Source organism: Lotus japonicus, chromosome 1, assembly GCF_012489685.1.
Source record: "Lotus japonicus ecotype B-129 chromosome 1, LjGifu_v1.2".
In the NCBI taxonomy this organism is placed as follows: domain Eukaryota; kingdom Viridiplantae; phylum Streptophyta; class Magnoliopsida; order Fabales; family Fabaceae; genus Lotus; species Lotus japonicus.
Genome location: NC_080041.1, coordinates 89,525,795 through 89,552,474, shown reverse-complemented (window position 1 = coordinate 89,552,474; position 26,680 = coordinate 89,525,795). Strand labels below are relative to the sequence as shown.

The window sequence follows — 26,680 nt, the reverse complement described above, 5'->3', positions numbered from 1 at the left end:
AGCAGCGAACCAGGAATAAAAGCAATGAACCAGGATGGGCTACAGCAGCACAACACGAACCAGAATCAGAGCAACGAACCAGAGAACCAAGATGAACCACGAAGGAGGCACGATGTTGATACGGATAGGAGAAGCAAGAGCGTGTCGCTCTTAGCACACAAGGAAATGGCACAAGAGAAGTGAGAAGACTCGTGATACCATGTCAAGAATAATTGGCTTGATGCCTTCTCTGATTCTATTCTCTTCTATATATAATACAATTACATTTACAAGCAATAATGACTAATTAACCCTAATTCCTAATTTGCACAACCTAAATTAGGAAGTCTAATTCTGTACATTCAAATAGGAATATTCTTAATTCTATTTCCTAATTTCTCAAACATAAAATAGGAAACAATCATTAATTGCAGATATCCTCATTGACAATCACTTTGTTACAAGAAATATTTTTCGCATCACATTCTACATGTAGGCATTAAATTTGTCTATAACTATGCTGTTCTCTTAGACATTCTTCTATTCATTTGTTCCAAGTTTTCAATTTTAATTCACATGTTATAGCAATATCAGAAACCAATAGGTTATGTTACACTCATAACTTTGATATAAGCAGAGGAACTACCTCTCCAACCATGGCATTGCCTGACCCTATATTCTTGCCATATGAATGGCATGTAGTGTTCCAAATACTCAAGGTTTCTGCTATGGAATGGAGGAAGTTTTCTGTTAGAAGTAATGCTTAGGCAAGAAATTCTAGATTAGAAAAAAGAATTGAGATACAATCTGTTCAAGGTCAATTAGACCAATCATCAAAGGTGATGGAAAATGGTAGCAAGTTAAATGATGTTGGTGTGACATCTGATTCCTAACATACTAAACTAATGTCCATGTATTATTGATTCGTGGTTCGAGTATACAAATTCTTATGTGTAATATAGTAAATGCATATTTGTTTTTTTTTGCTCTTCTCATTCAATGTGCATTCCTTCAATATGGATACTTTGTAGAATGAAGTCTTAGAAGTGTGGATATCTGAATGCTGTAGTTTTCTTTTGCTGACGAATTTGGTTTGGCTTCTGAAGGTTCATTCTGGGCTTTATGGACCTAGCTGGTAAAGTTTCATGTTGTTCTAAATTTACATTGAATAGCTTTGGCAGGTTGGTAGTAAAGGAATTCAATGTAATGGTGATGAAGCAGAGGTGAAAGGCTTTTAATATCACAACTTCAGGCTAATTGAGCAAATCTATTTGAGGGAATAACTTAGTGGAACTGTTTTGAAGGACAAGAAGTTCTATAGAAGTAGATTTCGTTTACGGACACTACAGATGCTTTGTAAGTCACTACGCCACTCGCGGCGCTCCTCTAACCGATATATTAACATAGAGTCTGTTTACATGGTCCCATACAACTAATATAACATTTGAAAATTTATAACTTATGTTACTACAGCTCCAGAGTTGGCTCTTCCTGATTTTTCTCAGGAGTTTGATGTGGAGACTGATGCTTCTCGAGTGCCTATTGGAACAATTTTGACACAGCAAGACTACTTTATTACTTTCTTCAGCATGAATTTGACCTTATTTATGTCTGGGAAAGGTTTGCTGTCACAAAATTAGTTAAAGAATGTCGCTAACATCTCATAGCAAAATAATTCAGGATTGATACAGATCAAAAAACCTGAAACATCTTATGAAACAGTCCTATCAAACCTCTGAACAGCACAGATGAGCAACTAAATTACTTGGCTTTTACTATGAACTTTTTTACATGCTAGCTAGGGAGTACTAATCTTGTAGCTGACGCTCTTTCGCGTTGCCATCAAACTTATTCATCTATATTGTTTTCCATTTCTTGTCCCATTCCAAACATCATCGATCAACTTCGTTTTACACCTCACCAGAAGGAGGAAAGTTCATTAGTGATAATAAAAATAATGCAGGTTTTATCTTCATAAAAGGTTTGCTTTAATTATTTCAAAGATGGATTGTTCATACCAAATCTGCATGGGCTAAGGCAGCCCATTATTAATGAGTATCATTCATCTTCTCTAGCCAGACATTCTAGTCAGCCCACTCTTACTCACATTTCTGCTTCATTCAAGTGGCCTAGTCTGCATACAGACACAATTTAATTTATCAAACAATGCAAACATTGCCCATACATTAAATGTTCAACATCAAAGAAATTCTGCTTTTTATGAATACAATATCATTGACCAAAAACAAAAAGAAATAGGTTCTTCAACCCTTACAGTGTCTTTCTCAGGTCTAGAAAGAAATAGGCTCTTCTTCAACCCTTACAATATCATTAACCATATGGACTTCACTACTGAGCTTCCATCATCCAACAAATCATTCTGTCATATGAGTGGTTTTGATTAGATTCACTGAGTTTTAACTGGTAAAACAGCTTGAATGCTGTCTCAACCTCATGGTGCTCCTCACTCTTTCTCTTGCCCTCATGCTCCATCACAGATTATTGTTTCTAAACAATGTTGGACGTGACTGTGGGGTTGAGGCTTCCGTGTTGTTTTCTTATTAACAATTGCCCACCCCCATCAGTCAATCTAGTTTCTCCGCTTTGATTATAATTCAGTACACGGAATCAGGGTGTCCTTTACATACTAGAATAATTTGTATAAGGTCATAAATTCACACATTATTAACACTACTATAACCCAATGAGAGGAGTGAGTAGCCATACATAAGTACTTATACAAAATGAAGAAAGTATATATACACTGAAATCACCATGTATTTTAAATTAAATAAAAAAAAAGACCACCCATTTTAAAATTAAACTTGTTTTGGACAAGGGTTACCTGATAAGTTAGATGTCTTGGTTTAGGCCCCAGATACAAAATTTGTGGATGCCATATTGGTGACATGACCACCAATAATAGTTAATATAATAAAAAGTGGGAAGAATTAAGATATCAAAGGATAAGTAAAAGAATAAAAAGTGATATGCACGAATATCCAAGAAGCATAAAGGAAACTATGGAGCTATAACAAAAAAGAAATGGGGTCATGGATTGGATCTTGGAGCCACATATATATACTCACAACAGTTTAATAGCATATAGCATTCTAGGGATTCTCCAAAGTTAACATTAAAAATTAAAAGGTAACATTGCTCTCTACTTTCCTACATCTTATACTCTAATCTATCAGACAAAGGACCAATTGATGAACATGAAACAGATGCAATGAGCTGATTCTTCTTCGTTTAACACTTTCCATGCCACTGCTCTCTCATAGGATATTGGCCTCCCCATGCTGGACAAACAGATGCCACCTTGCATACACATGAAACCCTGAACCAAAATAATAGTTAAAAATTGAAGGCCAAATATCATATTTCAATCTGTGCTAGGGAAAAACAATGGAGAGTAACATGGAAAACTAATTTTCTCTAGTTTTGTTAAAAACACACTATACCTGCTGCATTATCTGGGGGAACTCAGAGCACAGGATTTTCTTTCCGTTGTCATCAAAGATTTTCTCCAGGGTGATGTCTTGAAGGGCAACCAATGTTGTTTCAAGCATGTCAAGTCCAGCTTGATTTGCAAATGTAAAAACCGGTAATGCCTGGCAAAATCATATAAAGTTATACTTTTCTTAAATATTATCATTAGGCAAGAAAGAAGAAAAAGAAAGAATAAAGTTAACAGAGACAAGGTACATTAAATAAGCAACCTATCTATTACAATGGAACATCCATAATAGAAAATTTACTTAAGTCATGTGATGAAGTTCAATATATTTAATTCGCTACCTTTAAAGAGCAGCACAGAACTGCATCTGAGTGATGCCAAAGGGATTTGAGAATGGGCTCACTGCCTTCACACTTTAGTAGCTCTACCCCTAGATAGAACCTGCAAAGAATGCCAACATTTAAAACACATTGGACAGTTTAATCTAGGTCTAGAAATTAGAATGTCTACTAAGTAGTCATCAGGATCAAAACTAAATCCCATGAGTCACCATGACACAATTAGTAGAGAAACAATAGCAAGGAGCTTCTCCCCACAATTTATTTTGACTTTAAAATCAATTGCTGAAGAATTTCCAAACATGCTATAAGTTTGGCTCTATGCTTCATTGGTAATTCAAGAAAATTGGGGCACTGATAAGCATGGAGTGTACAGCGCCACTCCAAGATAAGATCATGAATTGCAGTAACAGATAGTGAAGGTTTCAACTGCCATACCTATAGCTGTTACAGATCCACCGAGCAAGTGTTTGAGCCTCAGGAGTACCAGGTGGTAAGTGAAAAGCACTTTGAGAACCGAAGCGCGAAGGAGAAAGTGCTAAGGAAACCCTCTGAACAGATGCAACAATACTACGCACATATTGTCGGGCCATAGTTGCTATATTATCTTGAAGGTGGACTTCAAATGCAAACTGGAATGCTATTGTCATCACAGATTTTGTGCTTCCAGAATGACCTGAATTGGCACCAGCAGCTTTGTTTGCTGTGGTTCCAACCTCAAGTGATGAGGCAAGATCAAGTGTCCGGTTTGGACTAGCAGCATCCTGCATCTTATATAAGACAGAAATCAGAATCCTTACTCAAAGAAAAAGGGAAAACTAAAGCAAGCAAGCAAATTTCAAAAACAACACAATCAAATCATGTGTCAAGCTAAAGACTTGCCGTGCCAGAATCAAGAGGTACAATACGAAAACCGGAAGGTAAAATGGGTGCATCATCAGAGAAAGACGCATCTATTGGAGCAAAAACAAGTTCTGCACTGGTGCCAACTGCATGCTCATCCACTCCACTGCAAAGCTGATGACAGGTGCAGCAACAAACACTGTTAGCTATAAACTTGATATTGGATTAAACCTTCTGAACTATATGCAGGCGCAAGTGTTATAGCTATTCAATTAAAATCAAACTTCATATAGATCCTTAATTCCTGACTATTCCTATAACTACATGCAAATCCATTCATGATATTTGATGCATCTTATTCTTTGCAAACTCTAGAAGCCAGGGACGATTAGTTAGCGAATGAGAAAAATTAACCAACAGAATATTAGTGGATTTTAATTGAAGGCATTCCCTCAATTAAAATTTTATGAATTTTTCCATGATGCTGTAAGGTATGGACATAGATATGTTGAAAAGAATGGCATCATGGAGCAGTACTTACTTGCAAGAGGAAAACATCACCAGGCATAGTCATGTCGTCCCGATAGTAGCCCATGTTTTCAAGCTTAATAACCTCCATGAACTATTTTAGAGATAAAGTGTCAGTTAGTATGTAATATGCCGGAAGAGAAACACAAAAAAGTTAATATAATCCACAAGCCAAGTTAACATGTATTCAATTTCATGTTGGAAGATTAAATGGTAATTTCTAAATAGTAAATATGTACTAGATTATAAAATTAGGAGAAAACAACTTGCCTCTTCATTCTCAATTGTGTGAGCTAGTGGAAGAATAACCTGACCCCCAAAACTTCCTCTGGCCCCTGGCAAGCTACAGGGGCCAGCTTTAATGGCAGCAGCTGAGTAAGCATCAATACTGCTATCTGCCCATTCTGATCGGTGCTCCCGCAAGAATCTAAGAAGAATAGCTGGAGGGACATTCTACAAAGACAGAAAAAGAGCATGAGACAACTAAATACATGGAAATCAATTGCTTGAAAACAATAGAAAGTAAAAGCAATTCCTAAGAGCTGAGCAATGAGCAATAGCATCAGTCCACATTATGGAGTATTAAAGAATTATACCTGTAACAACATGGATGCTTTGGCACATAGCACAGAACTGGGCATGGATGGGAATCCATTGCTATATCCAAGATTTGCACCCATCATCTTGCTGGGTGATGAATTCACAAGAAGGGTGACATCATCAATGCCATCACTCTCTAACATGGACCAGCCATCATCTGCAAATCCATTCACAGCTTCATTAAAGCCCCTGCAAAAAAAAAAAAACAAGATGAGTTATCGTAACTAGTCCATTATTAGCATGTTTGGAAATTATTCAATAACTAATTCTAAAATCAATTCTGGAGAAAAGCTATTGCGATTAGCTTCTTATTGTCATAATTGATTTTGAGAAAAGTGAAATTGATCCAAACATGATATATTTCAAGGAACAATGTGAAGGATAATGAAACATACTTGCACAATCGCTGACTAAGGGCACGTAGGGCTGCAGGCCTTCTTCCCCATCCCGTGACACATGGCTGAGAAACTTCTTGAGAAATCTGCCTCAAATGACGTAAAGCCTGAATGACAATTGCAGGGTTACAAAAACAGTTAGTCCAAATTCCATCCCTTCATATTTTTATCTCCATTGAAAAGCTAATGTCCACATATGGAACTACATTAATACAGTAATTAGCCAGTGAAAATACCAAACTTTACAAGCCGTGCATTTATGATACCAACTAGTTTAGCATAGTGAAAGTTAGTGAGAAGAAAAAATAGTCTTACTGCCATTGTTGTCCTCTGAGCAAGCAGCATAGATGATTCATACAGCGGGCGCAAAACTTCAGGTACACTCCAGGGCTGAGGTTAAAGAGCCAGCAAATTAATTGCAAGTGATCAAACATCTGAATGATTTTGCTTTTTTTTATAAATGCATTTACAAACCTCTAAAATCATATGATCAACAATATGAATAATGGATCCCCCTCCTTCGCAAGGTCTAATCAGATACCCGCTTGGCAGCATGTCAGCTCTAACAAAATGCTGCACTGGAGGCATAGCAGGACCATTCTGAGTGTTATTAAGTGATCTTTCACATACCTGGCATTGTTAAAATCATGAAAGATCATTAAAGTCTAGGCAAGGATGAAGGAAAACGTGAGAACTTCAATGAGAATACATACCACAAGACTACCGTCCTCCATAAGAGATGTGTAGCGCAGCAACCAGAAATCACGACCTGGTGCTAAAGTTGTTGGCGCATACAACTAAGAATACAAGATGGCATATGTTAAGATTTGCATTTAGCATAAATTATTGAGACTAAGAAATTATATTAGTAGTACCTGCATGTAAAGCAGTTCAATGGTTCCTCCATTTCCAGTGGACATCACATTCAGAACATCCACAGTTCGGCAATCACGAAACCATGAGAGCCTATCTTTGAGGATTTCAGCAACCTGTACACAACATGAAAACTCATTACTTCCCCACTTCAATGGGATTAGTTTTCTAATTACGATAGCAAGCTGGATGGAACTTACCCTGGCAGGTTCTAGACCCACAAGGCCGCAGGCACGTGCAGCCACTCCAGGGCAACCGTGAGAAATAGCAACGATTCCAATGGAATCCGGACCAGGCTACAAACATTGAATAAAAGAAGATTAACATCAAATTATTCAGAGAAGAAGAAAGAAGATATTGGTTATGTGTTGATGAATGAATATCCTTGTAGCTCACTTAGAACATGAAATGTTGCATGTGGAAAAAGTGAACAAAGAAGACAAAAAGGTGAGATAATGTGTTATGAAGTGTCTAGTGATTCTTGTGCATGTTTGAAAATCATTTTTCAGTTGATTCTAAAACCAAAATTAATTCTAATAGGAAACTTCTGTGAGTAATTTAATGGTGTTAAAATTAATTGTGAGGAAAAAATGTTTGCTAACAATGCACTTACAATGTGCAAGTACTTCACTTATTGGAGTCAAATGAATCAATAGTTAACACAGTAAAGTGGTGTAAGAAAAAAAGGTTGCAGTAACTAGTAACCTTCATTCCAGGCATTTGGACCCACTCCACGGCAGTTCCAGTGGCCTTTGAAAGAAACTCTGCTAAAGTCTCCTCTGCAATGGACAAAAGTCTGGAGAATGCAGAAAAAGACAAAGACAGCACAGAACAATATTCCATATCCATCAGTACAAGGACAGAAAAAAAAAATCATAGGATCCCAACAACAAGACATGATAAAAAATTAACTAGCTTTTAATAAAATTTACTGTTCACTAACCCTGCAGGGCTAGCATCCCTCGGTGGATTCTGCGGTGTCAAGTGGCGTTGACCGCTGGTTACCACCGAGTCACAGCTCGTATCCGTGGTGGCAAGGGTGGCCTGAGAAAAACAAACAACCACGACTCAAATTAAAACATTGAATTGAAATGAAATGCCTCTCACCCCACAAAACAAAAAATAATCTTTTTGACTAGATTCTGATTCTGCAGAAAATCTACAGAGAATAATAGATTCACCTAACTTTGATCTCAGTAGCTAGACTTCTTCATTGACCAAACCAACTAGGAATGACAATGATAGTAGTAGCCAGTAGGCTATAAAGAATGATGATTTATGATAAGAAAAATATTAGATTTGATTGTATAATGTATAGTACTATATAGTATATTACATTCTGTGTTTGTTGGCGGAAAAAGCCATTCTCGTACACCAACTGTGACACCTGCTTCTGCAATCTGTCGTTTTCCTCCATCAATAGTTTATTCATCGCTGTTAGCTTCCTGTTCACAGCTTGCAGCCGTGATGATTCTTTCCTCTGCTTCTCTCTGCACCTGCACACATATTTAGCCACCAGAATAAGGCCTTAAACACTTATCCACAAGAGGAGAGAAAATAAAGAGAAGAACTTTGGTTTCAATCTTATAAGGGGTGTCAAGGAAAATATATAAAATCAACACCAATCTAAGTGAGTACCTAACTAGTGTTCATGGTTCTTCATCAAAAACGAAAAGTAGAAAATAAAAAGAGGATATGATCAGAAAGTAGAAAGTAGATGCAGAAAGAAAATATATGAAAACCAGATTCACACAGATCAATCATCAAAAACTATGAAGTCACGGTTGATGGTTCGTCTTTGAAAATACTTCTACAATTAATTCTAAAGTCAAAATTCGCGAGAAACTTATGTAACTAGCTTCTTCTAGTGCTAGAATTGATTACGAGAAAATAAAAGCTGATCCAAACGTGCTAATAATAGTAAGTTACCTTCTGTTTTGGAACCAAACCTTGATCTGCTTAGGTTCTATGTGAGAGAGAATGGGGCACTCTCTGATGAGTTGTTGGCGGCGGAGGGAGGTGGGTTTGGGGCATTCATGGTAAAGCCTTTCAAGTGCTTCCACCTGCTCCGGCGTGTACCGGACGTATTTCCCGTTATCCATTGCCACCTTGCTCCCATCTCTGGAGGACCCTGAACTCACCGCCATCATCCCTAGCTTCCAAATCCAATCAAACCAAAATCAAAACCTTAAACTTGAGTGTTAAGGAAGAACATGTAGAACAAATATAGAGGTTGGTTTTGATTGATTACCTGTGACTGTGGTAGTGGTTTCAGTTTAAGAGCTAAGGAGCATGAGATGAGATCACTCAGACATGAAAGAGAAGAGAATGAAGGAACTGACTTGTGATAACTTCAAAGAGGTATTACAGAGATGCTACTCAGAGTTTGTCTTTGACAGTTGTTTGCTTTGTTATATGGCAGAGGACAGAGAAATGAGGATCAAGAGAGATGAGAAAGTGAATATGGAAAATGTTGCTTTTTAAGTTTTTGCTTCCCTTTATGTTTTTGCGTGTCCTACACGGTCGGTCGCAATAGTTAAAAGTAATTGTTTGAACCTCTTAAATTAAAATCGGTCTTTAGAAACCCTCTTACTGTGAGGAATTTTGATATTCATTACACCTGGGTCGAAATTACACAAGCGCAATTAAGTGCACTAGAAAAGAATGGAAAAGGACAAACTAGTGAGGGGTAGATTGGGATTAGGACAGAAAGAATGGGGTTGCTTATAAGTGAAAAACCCCAAAAATGAGACAGAATAAGTGAAACATTTTTTGTGTTTTCACATCATTCTCCTCCTTCAGCTTTTTGTTCTTCTTTTGCTGTTTTGCCTGTTGCTTTTCTTGCACTACTTCACATTTGGCACTTTCCAACACTTACAATTTACAATCCTCTCTGTCTCTCTCTCATCAGTACTCATCACAATTCACAAAGGTTGTGGTGGCTTGTTTGAAAAACAAATGGGAAAGATGCGACCCGCACTCTCACTGAGGACGCGTGCCCTGTAAAATATTGGAGTATTAGTTTATTCATAGAGAAAAACAGATACCCTTTCACCTCTTTTGACACTGCCAATGTCAAAAATGTGCATACAATTATCTTATTTTGTGTGTATTCTCAAGGACAAGTAATGGTGCTGCGTTAAGAAGCATGCATCATGAATATATGTAACTGACAACATCACACAACAAGCTATGCTTCATATTTTCTTTATCTTTTTCTGTTCCCTTTTTTCCAATTAAGTTACATTTTATTTTATGCATGGGTTGACATGCCAGAATGATCACAAGTATTTATACCTTAAACTGAAGCCATGATCGTGATAGGTCACGTGAATTATACATAGTACTTGTTTTTTTGATTGCTAATAACATTCAAAATTGTGCTGATTAATTAATTGCGAGTTCTTAAGTTAAATGCACTTAAGAATCTATTTTTGTGCTGTGAGAGTGGAGAGAGAATTAACCGGGTCATCATTTTTTTGACTGCATAATTATTATGTCTGTGTCGCCTCAATAATGTGATATTTGGAGGAGCTGTTGATAAAATTGGATGCACATTAAATAGACAGCATAATTAGGGTTCTTTGCATGCGGGGGAGTTAGGTTTAATTTCTTGTGAGTTGTTCACCAGATTATGCAATATCCCATTTCTATGGAGTACATTTCTATTTTCAAACAATCTTTCTATATATACCTTCAAACAAGTCATAAATGTAAAATACTAAAAAGTGGTAGTTATCCATAATTTTCATCAAACAGTTCCCTTACTAAAATATAGCGGTGACAAAATATGCTTGGCCCGCTAGCAAGCTCGCCTTGTGGTTAGTTAAATAATTGACCTAGGTATATATACCCCATCGTGAAGCATATCGCAAGCACCACCCTAGATATACCATCTTCAATCATCAGCCAATTACGTACTCTATTAGAAAAGAGCTGGAAGTTCATCAGGCCAGGCGCTGCAATCAGCTTCATATGCTTTGAGAGCAACTTATACCTCCTCCCTTGAAAAAACTTGAACAAGAAAACTTCTTCGTCTCCTTCATCACTCTATTCCTCACAACTTGGCAACCCTTATGTGCGAGAGCCAATGAAGAGAAAAGCTCTTGAAAAAACCTCGGCATCAACTCCACAATATCTTCCTCTTTCTCATGCATTGTGCCATATATATGGTCATCTCTGATTTCATCCACCCAGCTTTGCTCCTTCCTTCGTGTGACGCTTTAAGATGAAAAATATTGAATTTTTTTGTGTGAACTTTTTTTCCACTCAAGCTACTACATTTATAATTTACATAATAATTTTTTATAATACCTATGAGGGTTTTTTTTCGTAAAAATTCAGGAAATGATATCAAAAAATATACTATTAAGGAAATAAATTAAATTAAAAATACTTGACTTATATTTCGAGATCGATTCAAATTTCAAAGTACTGAATGGTTCTTCTGGAAAATTTATTTATCGTAAATAGAGTGGTCAACACACGGCCTTACCAAACAAATTGAGTTTAGTTGTAAGTACTAACTTGTATGACATTCTGATAATGGCCGCTCAACATGATTCTTACGCGCTAATTAATTACTTGGAAAAACAAGCTACCACACACATCAATCACACACATTATGACATTAATCTTTCAAACTTTTTTTCTCAAAAAAGAAAAGAAATTATTGAAGAGAAACCCATACAATATTGAAGTAAGAGGAAGGGAAGGAAAATCGTGCACTCATTAGCTTACTTGCATCAGGAAGGATATTAAGGTGCCTAATTATTATCGACCTTAGATAATCATAGAGCATATATAGGACTACTGATTTAATCGTACAAACTTCAAATAATTTCAATTAATTAATTATTCTAGCTATGGAATATGAATTCTGATTTTTTTTAATTAAGTATTTTTGCAAACAGGGTGTATGTTATCCTTTATTTTACAACAAGTTTCTTCCATAGACACAGGAGCCATGTTTATTTGATACCTATATTTTTTCACTCGTAAAGACTGAATCTTAAACATTGTTTAAACAGAAAAAAAAAAATATATATATATATATATATCACTTGAATCAATCACTTCTTAGTCACGTACGTGTATGATTTTGTCCGGATTATATACCTACACTCTCTTACAAGTCTGTTGAATTTTGTGTAATATTACATTTAGTATTACACATGTGGAGCATCGATCAAGGCAATGTATCTTTCAGCTTGGTTTAGGGCTAATCATAACTCGCTTTACAACTCCAATTACAAACAAGGATATACTTTTTTCATCACCAGCTGGTCATTTTAATTGTTTTATTATATGTTATGATATAGTATAAAAGGTGTCATTTGATCTTTTTACCATAAAATTTCTTAAGAACAAAAGAAGGGAGCCCCCTAATATGCACAATTTTTTTTGTTGTGTAACTTACACAACCACATAAAATGACCCTTGTACCCCTCGTCCAAGAATTATTTTCCCTATGTGTCCTTCAAGTTTAATCAACTCAAATTATCAAATAACCTCTTTTTTCTCTCAGATCTGTTTTGACAAAAAATAACCAAGCCCTCTTGAAGAAGATGATCTCCGCGGCGGCGCATGGCGGCAATGTCGCCGGAGAAGAACTGAGGGTTGGAACCTCTTCTCCTCGTGGTGGGGGTCATCGTGGCGGTGTTCGTTTCTTTAAAAGCCGTAGGAATCAACCTGTAAAAGCCATTTACAGGTGGTGGCGGTGGCGGCGGAACGACGATCTGACTTATGGGTTTTTCTGCGGACCGCGAGGGAAATACGATGGTGGTGGTGATTTCTTCAGATGGTTTGTGGTTTGACCGGGATCGGAGAGAGAAGATCGCGGTTTTAGCCATGCATCAGAGGAGAAGAAGCCAGAGTGGTAGAGGTTAACAGCAGATCTGGCGGCGATGGTGATTGTTTATGTTTCTGTCATTATTCCAAGTCTAGAAAGCCCAAAATCAACAGCCTTTGATATGAAATTCTGGACCCAAAGTATGTTGCTTCGTTTAATATCTCCATCTGGGCGAAAGGTACCCACAAACAACGTTTAGTGCCTTTTTCCTTTGAAAACCTTTCTCTGATTCACCTCAAATCGCTCGCTCAACTGTGTTGTGTTTTTGCAGCACAAGTTCGCACCAAGAAAGCCCAAACCCCAGGAAAAGCCACCTAAAATGTAATCACTTGGAAATCAAAGCTTTATTAGTAAAGCAAGTGATGAATGGGAAGATGAAGAAGATAGTGCTGCAGATAGAGCCACTCAAGCTCGCTTGCGTAGATGGGTTAATTAATTTTGGAGGATGAATGATTAACTATGAAACCGAACAATTAATTACATATCTTGTTCCTGTAATACATAGCCAGTAGTATGTATGAACTATTTTGCTAAATAAAAATTTCTTGGATGATTTGGGTTGATTAAACATGAAGGACACATAGGGAAAATAATTCTTGAACCAGGGGTACAAGGGTCATTTTATGTGGTTGTGCAAGTTACACAACAAAAAAAATTGTGCATATTAGGGGGCTCCCAAAAGAAGACCGTCAATTAAGTCAATATGAATGCATATATCCACCGAAATTGAATCTGCAAAGTCAATTTAAAAGGTATTGGCCCATAGGACATGACCTTTCCTTCTTTTCTAAACTTGTCCACTGAGGGTGAAAAAAGATGACTATTCTCTCCTTTTCTCTCCTTTCCGTTCATGTATAACTGACATTTTAAGTTTGTTGCACAAGTATTAAAAAATAACAATTAATGTTTTTGTTTTATTAAAATTGTTATCTTACTTCCTAATATACCATTTATCTCTCTTATTAGTTTTAACTTTTCAATTTTCATACCACAATAAATGAAGGGTACAATTGGTAAAGTATAATTAATGCTCTCTTGAACTTTGTAAAGTAACAGATAATTAGGAATAAAATTCAGCCAGAATTAGTGTCAGTTATTTAGGAACGGAGGGAATAGTAGCTAATACAATGAATTACGGAGTCCACATGAAATAATTGGCTCTTTTGGCCCAAAAAGAAATAATAATGGCAGATTAGCGGAAGTGGGGTTTGATTCTTCAACATTCCGCATTCTTAGTAAAACTTAAATTACGCGTCTTAAACATTAAATTAGTCTATAATCAACCTTCCACCTTCTGCATTTCTGTTTCAATAGTAGTAGAAATTAGATGAGCTTCTAATTAAATCACCAATAATATCCATACATCAGATATTCAGATAGATGGTGTTTTTTAATTAAAAAGAGACTAATGCATGTTGCTTTAGTTTGGATAGTGGGATGAATGAAAGTAATAAAGTGATAATCACCATAGCTTAAAATATAAGCAGGCAATACGGGCATGTCCCATCAGGGCGCCAACCTTGTTTTTTTCATGTGCTTCAGTAGATCCATTAATTTTTTTATTTATTTTTTAACTGTAAGATTTGATTTTAAAAAATTGGGGAATTGAGGATTAGAGAGAGAGAGGGTGTGAAGTGGCGTGTGATTGAGGGGAACAGAAGAAAAGGTTGGAGTGGTCCAAGCATGTGGCCCCGCACGCGTGAATTCAATTCATCGTTAATAACGTTCCTTTCCTCGATCACCACTGCTTCTGCTTCCCAATCACGGCGTGAAATTTACTCCTCCACTCCACTCACATCACAATAGCGTTCTCTTTGTTCAAGCTTATAAAAAAACAAAAAAAACTAACACACTTCAAATCAAACCTAACTCTCTCTCTCTCTAATTAAGCTACTTCCAGGCCTTCCTAGTAATTTCTATTGCCAAAGTAGATACTAATATTGTGAAATATAATAGTAGTTCACTAGAGATATATGACTACGATAACTCTTCTATATGGATATACAATTCTCACATTTACACTTTGTTTGGTAGAGGGAGGTTTGGATAGAGAGAGATGGATAAGAGAGAGTTAGGGGGAGGAATGATGAAGTATGTGTGTTTGGTAGGTGAGAGGAGGGAGATAGAGGGGAAAAAAAATGGTGGAACCCACCACTTTTTTGGTCTCTCCAAATTGAAGAGAGGTTGAAGAGATGAGTGAAGGTTTGATTTATCATACCAAACAACCTATAAATCTACTCTATTTCTCATATATTTCTCTCTACTCAACTTCTCTCTTCTCTACTCTCTCTTCTCTACCAAACAGAGTGTACATTATTACTCCCTCCGGTCCTATTTATAAGCAACAAAAAAAAATTCACATAGTTTAAGAAATGTAGTTAAACTAGATAAAATGCATTAAATTTGTCTTAAATTAAAATGAACTTCCAAAATTACCCTTTATTATTAGTGTTGGAAAGTGGAAAAGAGAGAGAATAATTAATGAGACACATTTTACAAGTTAGAATTAATAAGGGCATCATTGGAAAAAATTAATTAATATAGCTCAAACTTTCATTTGGTTCTTATAAAAATGACCAAGATTTTTCTTCTCTTTCATGCTTATAAATAGGACCGGAGGGAGTACTTACCTATTTCTCTCTTCTCTACTCTCTCTTCTCTATCTCTCTCTATCCTACCAAACAAAGTGTTAGATTAGTTTTTTAGGTAGAATTAGATTTATCTTTAATTTTAATATTTTATTCAAGTCAATAGAATATAATCTTGGTAATTATTATCTTTAAGCTAATTTTCAGGCCTAACTGAATTTTAATAATTAACTAGCATGAAGGTCAATTTTAATTGATTGACCTTATAAATTTTTCTATTTTTTGAGTACTATACCTGAAATTTAAATATAAATTTAACATTTTATTTAAAGATGAATGTGGAGATTGAAATGAGGGCAGGCCAATTGAGGTAGAAGTGTGGAGAAAGGAATGAGGGAGCAGAAGTGACAGAGGGGACAGAAGGATGTTTGAGGAATGTGGGACAGTAACAGTGACCACACAGTGAGGGGCCACTGCCAACGATACTCATACGCGTGTAGTGTGTACCTTTCGGCGTGTGCTCCAGTAGTCCTGTGTTTGCCGCCGTTACGATACACACCACTCCACTACCAGCCACCACCATAAAATGAAAGAAAGATCGACATTCTCTTTCCCTATATATATACTTGCCACATGTTAAAAACATTGAGTTGTAGAAATTAGTAATTAATTAACCTCAATAGGTTTCATTCTAAATTAGATGTTTATGGTTGTAGTGTTAATTTTAAAAAATGTATCAAATATATATGCATAATCAATTATGTGGTGAGCAATCACACTGAAGAAGAGGCGAGCTGAGGTTATATATATAATTAGGTTAATTAATTAAGCACATGATATATATCTGAGAGCATGCTGCATATAATTCAGCATAAAAGAATACTACTTGCTGTGATCGAGCTTAGGCGTGTCTAGAATTGTTAAACCATGGTAACAAATGATTCCCGAACTTTCTTTGCTTTTACCCTACATCCCCAAGCACGAGTTAAAGTTACATATTGGGGATTGGGATATTCCTAGACTAGATCAACAAAATCAACAGTACTGCTACTACACAGAACAACCTCAACCATAGCATGAGACGACAACCACATCATGCACATACCCCACTTCCCTCATCAATCATCATCATTCTCTTCAAGTATCATACGGCAAAAATACATGTACAATTTGGTTGTTATTATATATATATATATATATATATATATATATATATATATATAACTCCAAACAATCTACTTCGCAAATAGCTCTCCAACAATCCATATCCCACAATAAGCATAAACCATGCTTCATGCTCATAGCACCAATGACTCCATGTGAGGATGCTTTCAAGCCTGTTATATTTTCACCTAAGAAAAGCCTGTTATATAATTTAGTGATCTAGCTGTTTGTAATGGACATTGGACACCTAATTTATGATTAATATGTTAGAATATAAATAAAATCATTTATGTAACTTAGTCATTACCCTATAACTTAAGCTTTTGGGATAATTTATTGTTTTTTATTTTGGTCAAAGGATAATTTGTTGTTTGACATAACGTGGTTTGATAAAAGTTCTAGGCCTTAGCCCAAGAGTGTTTTAATGGGTTGGTCCAAAAGATCATATTTATATATAAAGAAATCTGACCGAAAGTGAAGAGGAAGAGTGTTTTTTTTTCATGTCTTTCATGAAGCATATTCAGTTCAGCTATTAATAACCAAAGGAGACCAATAATTTCGTGATCATTGTTTAATTACTAATGGGCTATAGTAGCTTTTCGACCCAGCAAGTAAAAGAAGTCATAAAATGTAGTGCTATATTCAAGAATATTGGGCTTGAATATCATCAAGTCCAATAACCTTTCTGCCTTGACCTCAATAAGTTAAGAAAGTGCAGTTGACAAACAAAAAAATCTCAAAGTTTCAAATCTGAAATTGTGGTTTGGGACTTTGGGTATTTACCAAAACAAGATATTATGGTTTGGGTCAAACTCAAGGCTCATTTTGACTGGTAATACCCTAATATTGCAAGCCCAGATCATTTTGTAAATACTTTTGAAATATAAATATTCAATTTTTTATAAAATATAGTAGCATGTAATCATGAATCGATATTTATAGGAAGAACGATAATGAAAGAGAAAGATATTGCCTACAACAAATCAAGAAATATAATCTTCACATTTTGTTTGTTGTACACGCATGTTGTGTATAACCATAAATCCATAATGGCATTGTTAAATGGAGAGAAACATCAAGTTTTTCACTAGCATCATGGAAAACAATTGCCTGCCCAGATGAGGAACTAAAGCGTTAAAGCGTTATTTCAAAATTGCTTAGTTAAGAGTTAGGTAAACACGCACAACATTATCAAACTTGTGATTACTGATTAGTGATTACACATCTTTTCAATTATTCCTTGAAATTGTGCATAAGATTCTGTTAGATGTATAGGGTTTGGGCCTTAGCCCAATATGGTTTGTTGTATGGGTAAAAGCCCAATTGTAAGAGTCTGTATGTAGAATGAGTTAGGTGTAGAGAACTCTGTATAAGTACTTGAAGTATTGAATGAATGAAGTTAGTTGTTGTTGGTTGCAATCCAAAACAGAAAGTGTATTCTCTCTATCTCTCTATCTCTAACATTAAAGTGTATTATCTCTATCTCTCTATCTCTAACATTTGGTATCAGAGCTCCGTAAGGGGCCTGAACCAAGAAAACTGCAGTTTTCGTGAGAAAAGCGTGTTCGATTGGAAGAGAAGGAGAAGCGTGTTCGATTGAGGGGGGAAGAAGGGTGTTCACAACAAAGAATAGTGATCGCCATGGGAGACAATTCAAGAGACAATTCAAACTATGCACAACCTGCAGTTCCCAAATTTGATGGGTTCTACGATCATTAGGCCATGCTCATGGAGAATCTTCTTCGATCGAAGGAGTATTGGAGTCTTGTTGAAAATGGAATCCCTGTACGGCCACAGAATCCCACTCCAGAGCAGATCAAGGCACATGAAGATGCAAAGCTGAAAGATCTCAAAGCCAAGAATTATATGTTTCAATCTGTTGAGAGGAGCATCATGGAGACAATCTTGAACAAAGATACAGCAAAGGGAATATGGGATTCGATGAAATCCAAGTATCATGGCTCGAACAAGGTGCGCAGAGCCCAGCTGCAAGCTCTTCGTCGCGAATTCGAAGTTCTTGGGATGCAAGAAGGTGAATCAGTCAATGATTATTTTGCAAGAACCCTAGTCATTGCTAATAAGATGAAAATTCAAGGTGAAGCTCAGTCAGAAACTGTGATTGTGGAGAAAATTTTGAGATCCATGACCGAAAAGTTCAATTATGTTGTCTGCTCCATTGAGGAATCAAACAATGTAAGTACTCTCACCATTGATGAACTTCAAAGCAGTCTTCTTGTCCATGAACAACGAATGAAGGGATACAAAGAGGAAGATCAGGCCTTGAAAGCTACCAACTCCAATTCTGGCAGAACTGAAGGACGAGGAAGGGGTTGAGGATTCAGAGGAGGTCGTGGCAGAGGAAGAAAATTTCTTAACAAAGAAAGCGTTGAGTGCTACAAGTGTCACAAACTTGGACATTTTCAGTATGAATGCCCATGTTGGGAAGATGGTGCCAACTATGCAGAATTGCAAGATGAAACAAAAGAGTTGTTGTTGATGGCACGTTCAGATGGGAATGATCAACCTTCAGGAGGGAAGGTATGGTATCTTGACTCTGGCTATAGTAATCACATGTGTGGAGTAAAATAGTGGTTTCATGATATAGATGAATCGTTTAACACAACTGTGAAACTTGGTGATGATTCAAAAATGTTGGTCAAGGGAAAGGGAACTGTGAAACTGGATATTGCTGGTCTCACTCAAGTGGTAACTGGTGTGTATTTTTCACCATAATTGAAGAACAATCTATTGAGTGTAGGACAGCTTCAGGAGAAAGGTTTGACTGTCATATTTCAGGGTGGATGTTGCAAGGTTTATCATCCTGAGAAAGGGCTCATTATTGAATCTAAGATGACATCAAATAGGATGCTTCCCATAATAGCTTATGTTCAAACTCCTAGATGTCATAAAGTAACTGCTGAAAGTGCTACTAGTTTATGGCATAGAAGATATGGTCACTTGGGGATAAGTGGGCTAAAGGTGTTAGCTGATCAGAAGAATATGGTCAGAGGGCTACCAGAATTGAAAGAATTAGAGGGTGTGTGTGATAATTGTTCAAAGGGAAAACAACATAGAGACTCATTCTCACAACAGAACTCATGGAGAGCATCACAAAAACTTCAACTTGTTCATGCTGATATTTGTGGGCCTATTAAGCCAGAATCCAATAGCCACAAAAGGTATTTTATTACCTTTATTGATGATTTCTGCAGAAAAACTTGGGTTCATTTCTTATCTGAAAAATCCTCGGCTTTGGAGTTTTTTAAGAAATTTAAGGTAGCTTCTTAAAAGGAAAGTGAAGATGTTTTATGCTGCTTAAGAACTGACAGAGGTGGTGAATTCACCTCAAAAGAATTTGACCAGTTTTGTGCTGAGCATGGTATTAAAAGGCAACTTACCGCACCTTATACTCCCCAGCAAAATGGGGTGGTAGAGAGGAAAAACAGAACCATAATGAATATGGTCAGAAGTATGTTGTCAAAGAAAGAGGTTCCCAAGGAATTTTGGCTAGAAGCAGTTAATTGGGCTGTGTATGTTCAGAATAGAAGCCCTACATTAGCAGTCAAAGACATTACACCAGAAGAAGGGTGGAGTGGATTGAAGTCATCAGTGCATTTCTTCAGAGTTTTTGGCTGCCTTGCTTATGTTCATACTCCTGAGAAACAGAGGAAAAAGCTTGATGATAGGAGTATTAAGTGTGTGCTGTTGGGAGTCAGTGAAGAATCCAAAGCTTACAGATTGTATAATCCCATTACTCATAAAATCATAATTAGTAGAGATGTGATATGTGATGAGTATGCAAAATGGGATTGGGGAAAAGAAAAGGAAAATGGACTTGATCTATTAGATCTCAGTGATGAGACCAGAAATAGTGCAGACTCAGAAGAAGGTTCCTCAAGCACAAGTGGTGCATCTGGACTTCCAGATTCTGGAACACAAGGTAGTTCAGCAGAACCAGAACCAGAAACCTCTACTACACAAACTGACACTGCTACCAAAGATCAACCAGAAGCAGCAATTAGTGGAGGGAGTAAGAGGACTGTTACTCAACCAAACTGGATGAGAGATTTTGTAAGTGGGGAGGAGATTGATGATGATGACTTTAATCTTGCAGTGTTTACTCCCTCAGTTGATCCCATTTCATTTTCAGAAGCGGCTAAAAGTGAGAAGTGGAGAAAGGCAATGGATTTGGAGATGGAATCTATAGAGAAAAATAACACTTGGTAATTGGTCATTCTTCCACCTGAGGCAAAAAATATTGGTGTCAAGTGGGTATTCAGAACTAAGTACAATGAGAAGGGAGAAATTGAGAAGCACAAGACAAGGTTAGTAGCAAAAGGGTATGCTCAGGAGTATGGAGTGGACTTTGTTGAAGTTTTTGCACCAGTGGCTCGATGGGACACCATTAGAACTGTTTTGGCTCTTGCTGCCATCAGAGGTTGGGAGGTGTTTCAGTTAGATGTTAAAAGTGCTTTTCTTCATGGAGAATTAGGTGAGACTGTTTATGTGGAGCAGCCACAAGGTTATCAGAAAAGGGTGAAGAGAGCAAGGTGTATAGACTGAATAAGGCGCCGTATGGACTGAAACAGGCCCCTATAGCCTGGTATGGCAAGATTGAATCTTATTTTCAAAAGGAAAGCTTCTTCAAGTGTCCATCTGAGCACACTTTGTTTGTTAAGACTGGAGAGAATGATGCAATTCTGATTGTAAGTCTTTATGTGGATGACTTAATCTTTACTGGAAACAGTGAGTCTATGTTTGAATACTTTAAGACTTCCATGGAAAAGGAATTTGATATGAGTGACCTAGGAAGAATGAGCTACTTTTTGGGGGTGGAGGTTACTCAGAACTCAGAGGGAATTTTCATTAGTCAGGGGAAGTATGCTAGAGAAATTTTAGAAAGGTTTGGAATGAGCAATTCTAACCCAGTACATAATCCTATGGTTCCTGGTACAAAGTTATCCAAACAAGGAGGAGGAAAGTTGGTAGATCCCACTGAGTATAAGCAAATGGTTGGCAGCTTGATGTATTTGACAGCTACTCGACCTGACATCATGTATTCTGTTTGTTTGGTCAGTAGGTACATGGAGAGGCCCACTGAGTTACATTTGCAAGCTGTGAAAATGATCCTCCGATATGTGAATGGTACTGCAGATTTTGGAATTAAGTACAACAGAGAGGGAAAAAGAAATATGGTTGCGTTTACTGACAGTGACTATGCAGGGGATATTGATGACAGAAGAAGTACATCTGGTTATGTGTTCCTTCTTGGAACCGGTTCTGTTGCTTGGTGCTCAAAGAAGCAGCCAGTGGTAAGCCTTTCTACCACTGAAGCTGAGTTTATTTCTGCTGCTCTTTGTGCCTGTCAGTGTATCTGGCTGAGAAGAATCCTATCAACTCTTGGTTTTTCTCAGAGCAAGTCTTCCATGATCTATTGTGATAGCAGCTCAGCTATCAAACTGCCCAAGAATCCTGTGCTTCATGGTAGGAGTAAACATATAGAAGTTCGATATCATTTTCTGAGAGACTTAGTCAAGGATGGAAGAATAGAACTTGTTCACTGCAGCACAGATGAATAAGTCTCAGATATCATGACCAAACCTTTAAAGGGTGATAGCTTTGTGAGACTGAGAGGAGAACTTGGTATGTGTAAAGTGAGTGAATAAACTGACTTGAAGTTAGCAAGTTCAGTTTAAGGGAGGGTGTTAGTTGTATAGGGTTTGGGCCTTAGCCCAATATGGTTTGTTGTATGGGTAAAAGCCCAATTGTAAGAGTCTGTATGTATAATGAGTTAGGTGTAGAGAACTCTGTATAAGTACATGAAGTATTGAATGAATGAAGTTAGTTGTTGTTGGTTGCAATCCAAAACAGAAAGTGTATTCTCTCTATCTCTCTATCTCTAACAGATTCAACTCCATCATCATCATGCTTTCGAAAAAGAAAAAAATAACTCCAGAGCATTTTTTTTTTCTCTGAGATGCTTCTCACTATTATGAAACGAGTAGAGTTTGATTAGGATGATAAGGCCGGCCCAGCCTAAAGCAAATAAAGCACTTGCTTTCTACTAAAATATTTATAAACTACAAAAAGTATTTCAATAATAAAGATTTTTGTGTGAATAATAATAAAGATTAAATGAACTGATTTTATTATTCAATGAAAAAATACAAAATAAAATTCATTATAATAATGTAATGAGTAATTTTATATATAAAAATGAAAAAAAAAATAATGAATTATTTTTGTTGAACTAATAGTTCAACATTCCGTCTCATAACCAAGTTGTTGGGGTTGAATCTCAACTCTTGTGAAATGAAAAAACTATTGGTCAGCTCTCTACTACTTGCACTACATCATTTTTTGCTTTTAGCAACAAGGGTATATGCAACTAGCAAAAAGTGTTGCTAAAAGTGTCTCAGGAATTAGTTTGTGCATTGTCATAAATGGTTCATTTTAGGCAACACATTTTATAACAACATTAAAAAGTGTTCTCTATATAATAATAAGGAACAATTATTACGTGATAATTGTTGCATTTTTTCTACAATAGATTACATTTTCTCACAGTGTTACTAGAGAACACACAAAACTGTCCCCAAAAGAAATAGGTAACGTTGTTACCTTTTGTGTTTATGGCGCGCTACACTTTTAAACTGTTCTAAAAAACAATAAATGTTGTAGTGTTAGTATACTTACTACAGGGCGATAATAGTCTCACAACTATCAATTGTGGAAATAACTTGGTGAAGAAAAAAATATTTGAATTAATTTGGAAATGCCTTGTCATACAATGTATTTTTTCTTTACACTTGAAAGATGATCATATAATTCACTTTAGACTTATAAAGATATTTGTTTTCCTATCGAAAAAGAAAGACATATATGGAAGATGATCATATAATTCACTTTAGACTTATGAAGATGATCACAATGATAAAATACTAGTACGTATATATGTATCAGCAATTAAGAATTTCTTTTGAGTGATGAACGTTTTATATTTAGAGCATCAGTGCAGCACATATTGTGGTTAGTTATTTATAGCTTCGTGCGAGAAATTGTTTGTTGTTGGTGGATGATACCCTGAGCTCATTAGAAAATTGTTAACAATTATCTCATTTGTGTTAAAAATATTTTGATATGATTTAAAAAGTGAATTAATTATTATCTAAATATCCAAGACACATTAGTCATGTGATAATTTGTGTATATGTACATGAACTAGTGTCATTACGAAAAAGAAAAAGCAAGAAAGAGCATCCACAGCTCACGTGACAGTTAGGCACGTGGTCTCACGTTAAGTTATGGTAGCCTAGTAGTGTAGCATCAGCATATGTTTAATCGTCGTAGAAAAATAGCGCATAGGTTCGTGACACGTGTCGTTGACCACCGTCAGTTTTGGCTTTTGACACGAGCGGAGAGCACTCACATGATTGCTGACACAGTAGCCATGGCCACTGCTACCCATTCCTTCTCAATCACGTGTACCTTCTTGCCCCACCACCAAAATTACCAATCATGTAGTAAAAACATAAATACACAAAAAATGGTAAATAAAATTAAAATACAAATATTTTCAATATATATTTATATATTAATATGAATTTAATGCTAACGCTGTGTAAATATTTTTTACACAAACATTTAATTATAGGTTCCTAAATTATAAAATAATTTTTTAATTAAATTAAAGTATAATATATATATATATATAAATGTCTTTGAATACATAACATTCGGTTACTGTTACTGGACGTTTACGTAAAATGTTTTACAATGACAGTGAGCAGCTATTAAACTCTATTAATATTGTATGAGATATAATTATTTTATGATTGAGTTAAAATAAGTTTCGTGCTCCTTTTAATCATGAAAAAAATTAGGTTTAATAGCTCTTTTGGTCATTCACTTATCCCTAAAAAATCTAGCACAATTAGTCCCTCACATTTACACACTTTTGTCGTTTTAGTCACAAATAGGGATCATTTTTGCAAAAAATTAAGTAATGTGGAGGATCAAAGTGCTAATTTTTTTATTGGGATCAAAAGTGCAAAATCGTGGTAAGTGATCAGGGACCAAAAAAGCTATTAAGCCAAAAAAAATTAATAGTACTAGTGAGAAGTGAGAACTAAAGAGTGTAGGATGCATTTGGTTAAGAAGTACTTCCTCCATTCTAAATTTTTTTACTATTGTTTAAGAAAATGCACATAATTCAAGAGCTCATTAATTAATATAAAATTTGACTAAAACAGACATATTTAAAGTTGAGTTTAATTAAAGAGAAATAATGATGATTATTGATTAAGCGATTTGTGAGAATTGTGATGATTGATTAGTGAGAACTAAAAGTTGTAAGTGAGAAATATAATATTAAATAAGAGTATATATGGAAGAATATGGAATGAATAGTCTTGAAATCATATTTTTTTTCTAAAACAAAAGATATTATTGATAAAATGCATAGACGCATGAGAATAACCATCTCATGACAAAGGGGAAAACCAATAAATAAACCATCCCTTGAAAGGCCCATGGAGCTAGACAATGTGCCTCGTTAAAACCTTACTAGGGAAAACCCAAAGGGAAAAAGTCTTGAAGTCATATAAAACAACAACCATTTTAAAAAATATGTTAAAAATTCAAACAACAACATTTTAGAACGGAATAAGTAAATTTTAGATGTAGCGTCGTAGAGCGCGCATGATCAAATTGATACTCATTTTGTTCCTTAATATTAAGGAATATCATTTAATGTTCTATTTTTGTTAAAATTATTATTCCTTTTGTTCCTATATAATTGAAATTTTAAAGTTGTTGCAAAATAATAAATAACAATTAATGTTCTTGTTTTATTAAAATTACTATCTAACTTCCTTTTATACCCTTTAATTATCTCTTTTATTAATTTTAACTTTTCAATTTTTCTACTGCCAATAAATGAAGGGTACAATTAGTAAAGTATAATTAATGATCTCTTAGAATTATAAAAGTGTCAAATAATAGGAACAAAAAAAGGGTCAAAATAGTGTCAGTTATATAGGAACGGAGGGAGTCTATAACTTCCTAAACATACCCCTTATCTCTCTCATTAATTTTGCCTTTTCAATTCTCCAACCATCAATAATTAAATTGTATAATTGGTGAAGTATAATTAATACTCTCTTGAAATTAAAATAATAATAGTTATATAAGAACAGAGAGAGAACGCAACAAGTACTCCTTTTTTGATAATAACAACCTTTCCTTAAACTTTTTTAAACGACCTTTTCTTAAAATGGAAGCAATGAAGTAATTAACACATCTTATCCATTCTACATTTCCACGAGGATATAAATAAATATACCAAGATAATATTCGAACCCTCGCTCTCATAGACACAATTTATTTAGATGTTGTTGGCTTTAATTTCTAATCCTCTCCTACATGTCGGTGCATGCCACGTGACGGAGCGCACTTCAATTGATCAATGCACCCGCCCACACCCACATCACATGTATCTTCTTCTTTCTTTTTTGATGAGTTCATGTATCTTCTTTGTATCATATATAGATATTTCTTCTTCTTCATATAATCGGGTAAAATTATATAGTTAATGCGTATATATTGAGAATATATAAAATTGATCTAGTTTTTAATTAAGTGAACTGTTTTACAATTGGAAAGGGGAGCATCAACGAAATGATTACGTTTAGTATTTTAATTATGATGAATTAACCATGCCCTTACTTGCTCCATACTTTTCTATTTAGAAACAGTCAGATGATTAAAATGTTGTTTATGGCCTCTTTACTGGCTTTGCTAACCTCTGTGTTAGTAAATTGAGACTTGATTTGTTTATTTACTAAAGCTTGTCAAGAAGAATCATATCATATGCTTTTTCTTTATAATTTTTTCCCGTTGTCTCTTGTGTAAAGGTTTATTTTATGAGGGTTGTTGTTTTGTCATGTGTTTAGGTTTTACCTGCACTGGTTTAAAATGTTACCTACACGGCTGCAAAGTTAATTTGCATAGTTTTTTATTTCAATTTTTAATATTTTTTTACCCTCATTACAAGAAATGTT

The 26,680-nt window shown here is 35.6% G+C and overlaps 1 protein-coding gene and 1 long non-coding RNA gene across 4 annotated transcripts; one reads left to right on the top strand and one right to left on the bottom strand.

Moving 5' to 3' along the window:
* Window positions 1–3,037: 3,037 nt before the first annotated feature.
* On the bottom strand, window positions 3,038–9,481 carry LOC130727608 (homeobox-leucine zipper protein ATHB-8). 3 transcript variants are annotated; one of them, XM_057578786.1, is made up of 19 exons: window positions 9,268–9,478; window positions 8,946–9,172; window positions 8,353–8,512; window positions 7,960–8,060; window positions 7,722–7,812; window positions 7,217–7,312; window positions 7,019–7,132; window positions 6,857–6,940; window positions 6,618–6,773; window positions 6,459–6,533; window positions 6,144–6,250; window positions 5,745–5,937; window positions 5,419–5,601; window positions 5,162–5,242; window positions 4,660–4,794; window positions 4,216–4,541; window positions 3,781–3,880; window positions 3,444–3,593; window positions 3,038–3,319 (listed from the first exon to the last, which is right to left on the bottom strand). In XM_057578786.1, the coding sequence occupies exons 2-19, from the start codon at window positions 9,164–9,166 to the stop codon at window positions 3,173–3,175; spliced, it is 2,520 nt and encodes an 839-aa protein (XP_057434769.1). In that variant the 5' UTR covers window positions 9,167–9,172; window positions 9,268–9,478; the 3' UTR covers window positions 3,038–3,172. The 3 variants fall into 3 exon arrangements, with proteins under 3 accessions (XP_057434769.1, XP_057434770.1, XP_057434771.1); XM_057578787.1 differs by having other exon boundaries at window positions 8,946–9,168; XM_057578788.1 differs by lacking the exon at window positions 3,038–3,319 and having other exon boundaries at window positions 3,438–3,593; window positions 9,268–9,481.
* Window positions 9,482–12,097: 2,616 nt separating this feature from the next.
* On the top strand, window positions 12,098–13,420 carry LOC130727607 (uncharacterized). The gene is made up of 2 exons (XR_009015384.1): window positions 12,098–13,045; window positions 13,139–13,420. It is a non-coding gene; the product is annotated as an uncharacterized LOC130727607 (long non-coding RNA).
* Window positions 13,421–26,680: the final 13,260 nt, after the last annotated feature.

Coding starts and splice junctions, on each gene's coding strand:
- LOC130727608 (XM_057578786.1), bottom strand. CDS start 9,166: ATGATGGCGGTGAGTTCAGGGTCCTCCAGAGATGGGAGCAAGGTGGCA. Junction 6,251..6,458: donor CTCAGAGGACAACAATGGCA/GTAAGACTATTT, acceptor ATTGTCATTCAG/GCTTTACGTCATTTGAGGCA. Junction 5,938..6,143: donor CTTAGTCAGCGATTGTGCAA/GTATGTTTCATT, acceptor TTTTTTTTGCAG/GGGCTTTAATGAAGCTGTGA.